Raw genomic sequence first — 6,283 nt, 5'->3', positions numbered from 1 at the left:
ATCTTATTTTCATGAACATAATATCTCTGAAACACTTTCTTCAATTTTCTTTTTTCAGACTTTCACTCTTTTTGACTTATAACAAGCGGGGATTTTCACCAAATTTCACATTAGGTTGGCACTTTTGGATTGACTGGACACTTAGTTTTAGTACCTAACTAAAGCTAATCTGGAGCGATTGAACTCTTCTGTTGCGTGTAAAGATGTTTGGAACTTGTAGCCTCTTTGGAGCATATTACCTGCTGTCATGGCAACAACTTTGCATTCTGTCCAAATTGGCTGTTTTGCCAACCATACCTAACAAACATACACAGTAAATTTCCCAGTGTTAAATCAGCAGTGTTAAAGTGTATTTACTCTAATAGAGTCATTATAACAACAGCTGGAGCAAAACGCCCCCCAGTGTGGGTGATGATTCCTGGAGTTAAAAGAGACAGTGTCAACGTTACTCTAGAAAGCTCCTCCCACCACAGACTGGTTTTCAAACCAAGAGGATTTTTCACGACGCCATTTTCTTCACATCAGTTGCAGGGTAAGTTGTTCATATTTACTTTTTAAACCAACAATTCGACATTTTAAGCACAGGTAGCACGTTAAAATAAGGTTACATTCCTTTTGTCCATGTTTATTATATATTTCATTTTGTACCAGAAGCAAATGTGACACTATCTGTATGCTAATGTAAGGTTGTTAATTAGCTAAAAAAGTTGACTGATATCAGTGTTGGACTGTAAGGCTTGTTATCAAAATTTATTTCAGTGTGTAGTGGTGATTGTGTTGTGTTCTAGCATGTTCGAAATTCCATTAAATGAAACCCTCCATGTGTTGGGATCTATATATTAACATTAGCTAGCTAACTAGCATTTTGGCTAACCTCAGTGCGCGGGCAATTCGCTAGTTAGCGTTAAATTTTAAATTACCTAACTCAAGCATTAACTAATTAAAATTGTACACTAAATGTTACATCTTTCTTTTTTTCTTTTTTTTTGATACCTAGGTACCAGATATAGAGGTCGTTTTTAGTAAGGTTATTGTCTTATTTTAACTCGGCTGTCTTCAGCGATTTTACAGTTACAGGATTACAACCAGCAGGTGTTATAAGCTTGATAAAATATCCAAAATGTCCAGGATTCAGTTTTTAATGCATTTTTTTAGTAGTTTGAATTTAAGATGACAGCGTTTGTATTTATTGTGAGTTGATGGTATTGACAAAAGTTACCCTGCTGCTTTTTCCATTTTGGTTACCAGACTGTTCAGTATGTTAAACTAAAGATGAACAAAATACTGGCTCCCTAGTGCTAAGTTAGGTCAGACAAATGGTAAAAAGTAGTAGTTATTATTTTAGTTTTGTATTGAGGATTATATCTTGACACCTTGTTACACTGACATAAAAGTAACATACAGTGTAAGAAATCACATTGCAAGGCTGTTTATGGGACTGTTTTAATATTCACATTTTCTGTTTACTGTAGTTCAATGAAGAGCACTGACTATAAGAAATTACTGTCTACAGGAAGCATGCTGCTTAAAGCAAAACTTGGAGGTGTGCAGAAATTTGTTAGAGTATCTGAGCCAAGCCTTAAGGAGTTTTTGATTGCCGGTAAGAAACCAACATTGTATTAAAAAGGTGTACAAGAGGCTTTAAGTTCTTTTTGTTATTTAGTCTCTTCAAACTGCATTTTATGATTAATTGAAAATGATCTGTGTTTTGGAAGCATCTTAGTTATGAATGTATATTTAGTGGGGGGAAAAACTGCATAATGTGAGTGTCACTCCTTTTAATCTACCACTTATCAAGCATGTTAGAGGCGCTTAATAATTTAGGCTTTGTTTATCTGACTCATTTTTGAAAGAGTATCTTGAAATGATCTTCATTTTAAGCTACAAAACATTAAATGTCATGTCTTTTTGTTTACACAAACTTGTGTGCTTGTTTCCAGCATTTGCAAAGTTTGGTGCGCCAGCCGTAACAGAAGGAGTGAAAGTTTTTGATAGTTCAGGGACTGAGTTGGATGAGGATGTTTTTGAGGATATAGTAACAGATCCCTCAACCGGGGTACTAACCATCAAATATGAAACAGGTTTGTTTGAGTGATTTGTGTTTCATTGGATGTCTTTTTTTTCTTTTCTTTTTTTGGTGTCATTATTACATTGTTTAATCAAAGAGTGTATAAAATGAGTCTATGGAGGGACCATGTAAACTGATTTGTTTTGCTCCTATTTTTAAGGTCTGGAAACATCTGTTGCAGAAGTGTCTCCTGAGCAGTTCCAGTTATCATCGCCACATTCATCAGATTCACAGGATACGGTCATCCTTTCAGACAGCCCTTTGAGGAAACGTCAGAAGCTGGATGCAGAAGCTAAGCAAGTAAGAGTTAACAGATTTCCACATTCTTCTAATAGTGTCTTTTTTGTTTGTAGTTTAAGTGTTCTGAACTGTAGTGGTTATATCAACATGTAGAATGTTTTTATTGTGTTTTCCAGTTGGTGGAATCCATTCTCACAAGCAAACCTGGTGGAGAACGTATAATAAATGAGTACAATTGGACCAAGTCCCTGGTGGATGAAACCAGAAGAAAAATGGTCAACATACTGGTAGCTGACATGACAGAAAAAAATGGGTAATTTATTTCTGGCCCTGTGATTTTTACTATCATTTTCAAATTATTTTAAATCTCTATTAATTCCAGCGAAGCTGACTAGTTCTTTTCCTTTTGATCTTGCAGTACATCACCACCACGGCAGGTAAAAGAAATGTATGCCAGAGGAATTGTAACCTTTTTCCCTTACCTCAGTGACCCGTACTCAAAAAATGGCTATGTAAGTAGCTAACAGCAATAACTGATACAACTAAAATCAAAATTTTAAATCCTGCCAAAATGTATGTCCTTATCAACTGTTCATGGTCACATAACTTACTGATAAATTAATAAACAAAATGTCTGTATATGTCACTCTCCAAGGAACATTATTATGATGGCGAGAGTGGCACTGGGTACTTGGCCTGGAGGATTAAAACCATACAGAGATGCACCGCTAAAGAGAGGCGATTAACATCTGGAGGTAACACTTATAATTCAGTGGAAACGTATAATACAGTTCCAAATTGTGGTTCTGTATTAATAATGGTTATCAAATGTTATTATTAGTTTTGATAAAGTTGTATTTCATATTGTCTAGCACCAGGAGATGGATCATCGGGTGAAGACCAGTGTGGTGGACCAACTGTCAGACGAGAGTTGCAGTTTGTTACAGAGAACGTGCTGAGTGAGGATGAGTGCAAGGAAGCAATCTCTCTGATGAAACATTCAGCTGATGAAGACACAGTCAAGAAGAAGATGAAGTTGACATTTGTTTATCGACACAACATGGTCCTTGACCCCCTGCTGTCAAGCAACATACTGTCTGTGTTTCCACGTTTCAAAGATATCAAAGGCTTGGTGAATATTTTTCATTACGTTGACAATGTAAACACATTTTATTTTTTGCAGATAGCAGATATAATTCTCTGTTCTCTATCCCTGTTACAGATCGAACAGGATTTTGTACTGATGTTTGGTGAGGATGTATCAGGCAGGTTGCTGGAGAGGTGGCCAACAACATTCAAAAGAAAGATTATCCAACAAGGCAGAAAGCTTCCTTCTACCAGTGACCTGGAAGAACTCTTGCTGGCAGCTGACTCTCCTGAGGATGCCACTGAAGTTAATGCTGACATTGGTGAGCTGTTATTTCTTTAATTAGAACATTCACAGGATATATAATGTTTGTCACAGAACAGCTGTCCTTTTGTATTTTGGGTCTACTCAAACATTTTGTCAATGCAGATGCATTGAAATTTGTTATTGATGAGGATGATTCAACTTTATTATAAAACCAATTTTTTTTTTTCAGGCTGGGACAGTGACCTCTCAGCGATTCTATTGCTATTACATTTGATTCCACCATCTGGTCAGGGTCGGAAGAGACCAGGAAAGGTGTCAGCTTCTCAAGCAGAAAGGCATCTTGTGGTCTTCAAGAAGGTTTGTTTCTTTTCTATTTTTATGGTATGAATTACCAGTTTAAGAAACACTTGATTCTTATTGCCTGTCTGTATTTGTCTTTTCAGACTGGAACAAATATCCAAGAGCACCTTGATGCCATCACTACCAGCACTCAACCCTACCTCCTGGCTGTTGGGGTGAAAAAGCATGACATCCACCAGTTCTTCATTATTCTTGACAAGAATGCCATACCATGCAAGTCTACCTCTTCACTTGGTGCTTTTGATGAACTGTTTAAAGCACATTTTGTGTTTGGCACATCTTACAACACCATGCTTCACAACATGTACACATTCATCCAAACCACTGTGTACAATATAGATGTTGGCAAAATCAAAGAAAGTCCCAGAGTTGCTGAAATAAGGACAAGGTTGCTTCGTTAGGGCTTGAAGGTTAATTCTCCATCATGAAGTGTTTTGTCTGTCAGGCTGAGTTTACTGGTTCAAACATGCTTGTTAGGCATTTACGGTTAGTCCATGGTTACTTACCCGGAAGAAATCTTCGCCTTAAATGTGCCCAGCGTGACTGTGGCTGTGTGTTTGGCACTTTTTCAGGTTTTAGAAAACATTTAAATACCAAACACCTTAACTATTTCGACCAACAGGCTGACACTGATGTTAATTTACAGCCTGATGTGGCAATTAAAGAAGTTATCACTACAGGGCAGGTGGTGTCAACTAATGTAGAAGAAACACCCACAACATCTGAAATGTTGAAAAGTTCAAATAAGAGCACTTTGGATATGTGTGCCTCTACTGTTGCACAGCTCAGGGCAGCTGGATTAAGCCAATCTACTGTGAATAGTTTTGTCTCCTCAATGGAGGAAGTGTTTTTTGAGATTCATACTCAGGCTAAAGATGCAGCTTTACAGAGCTTACCTTCACAGGACACTTCAAGTAAAAAGAAATTAGAGCAGTCATTCAAAAACTTTGAAAACCCATTCACACTGTTAAATTCAGAAGCTAAACGAAATAGGCACTTTAAACAAAAATGGGCAACTGTTGAACCTGTTGAAATGGTGCTTGGCACAAGATTTGACAGTAGAAGAAACAAGATCACAGGGACTTTTGATCAAGTCATTGTAACCGATAGGTTTGCATATGTTCCTATTTTGGAAACACTGAAAACTATCTTTCAAAACCACCATGTTGTCGACATGTTCAAGTCGAGGAATATGTCCAGAGAAGGTGTGTATGCAGACTTAATCGATGCTGCCCATGTTAAAAGATGTCCCCTATTTTCTGCAGAAAAAGATGCCTTACAAATTCAACTGTTTTATGATGACTTTGAAACTGCAAATCCCCTGGGCTCTAAAAAGGGTGTACATAAATTAGGTGCAATATACTTTACACTAAGGAATTTTCCTCCAATCTTTAATTCGTTGTTGGTCAATATTCATTTGTGTGCTCTTTTTCATGCACAAGACTCAAAGCGTTATGGCTTTAATTCAATCCTTGAGCCACTTGTCAATGATCTGAAAGTTCTTGAGACAGAGGGACTGAAACTTCCCATGTTTAAACACTTGGTTCATGGCACTGTAATCCAGGTCACTGGGGACAATCTTGGCTTGCATAGTCTGTTTGGGTTCGTGGAGTCATTTGCAGCTCGATATTGTTGTCGTTTTTGTCTGCTTGAGAAGGATTGTTTTCAAAGTGTGTTCTGTGAAGATGATTCTGGTGTTGCACTAAGAACTCTTGATATGCATAAGCAGCACTGTGAAAGTGTACAAAGAGATCCTACGCTACCTCATGTATGTGGTGTGAAACGCACTTGTCTCTTGAATTCACTTAAATATTTCAACACAGCCAACAATTTTTCTGTAGATATCATGCATGACATTTTGGAGGGAGTTGCTCAGTTAGAGGTGAAACTTGTGCTGCAGTACATTCAGGAGAACTTCCTAAGTGCTGAACAACTTGCTGGTAGAATACATGCCTTTGACTATGGCTTCAATCAGCAGCGAAATCGCCCACCAAGGGTAAAGTTGTTTGATGGCAGTAATGATTTAGGACTAAATGCAATTCAATCTTGGTGCTTATGTACCTTTGATGTTTGGCGATTTGGTACAGGTGGGTGATAGCTACTGGCATCTTCTACTTCTGCTTCTACAAATTGTCAATATTGTGTTTTCACCAGTGCTGTCAGAAGGTATGACCATCTACCTCAAACATTTAATTATTGATCATCATCAGCTCTTTAAGCAGTTATTTCCTACACTCAGTCTCCTACCAAAGCATCACTTC

The 6,283-nt window shown here is 37.5% G+C and overlaps 1 protein-coding gene across 3 annotated transcripts; it reads left to right on the top strand.

Annotated features, from left to right (window-relative positions):
• Positions 1–489: 489 nt before the first annotated feature.
• Positions 490–4,423, top strand: LOC146670930 (uncharacterized). 3 transcript variants are annotated; one of them, XM_085403052.1, is made up of 11 exons: positions 490–532; positions 1,514–1,600; positions 1,941–2,081; positions 2,229–2,368; positions 2,485–2,621; positions 2,727–2,820; positions 2,964–3,063; positions 3,181–3,440; positions 3,531–3,717; positions 3,892–4,019; positions 4,106–4,423. In XM_085403052.1, the coding sequence occupies exons 2-11, from the start codon at positions 1,519–1,521 to the stop codon at positions 4,421–4,423; spliced, it is 1,587 nt and encodes a 528-aa protein (XP_085259178.1). In that variant the 5' UTR covers positions 490–532; positions 1,514–1,518. The 3 variants fall into 3 exon arrangements, with proteins under 3 accessions (XP_085259178.1, XP_085259177.1, XP_085259179.1); XM_085403051.1 differs by lacking the exon at positions 490–532 and having other exon boundaries at positions 575–1,600; XM_085403053.1 differs by lacking the exons at positions 490–532; positions 1,941–2,081 and having other exon boundaries at positions 1,516–1,600.
• Positions 4,424–6,283: the final 1,860 nt, after the last annotated feature.

The sequence above is a fragment of the Rhamphochromis longiceps genome, linkage group LG4 (genome assembly GCF_057381845.1).
Source record: "Rhamphochromis longiceps isolate RC_006_pf linkage group LG4, R_longiceps_female_GT1.1, whole genome shotgun sequence".
Taxonomy (NCBI): Eukaryota; Metazoa; Chordata; class Actinopteri; order Cichliformes; family Cichlidae; genus Rhamphochromis; species Rhamphochromis longiceps.
Note: the sequence above shows the minus strand (reverse complement) of the source record. Positions and strands in the feature narration are given on the sequence as shown.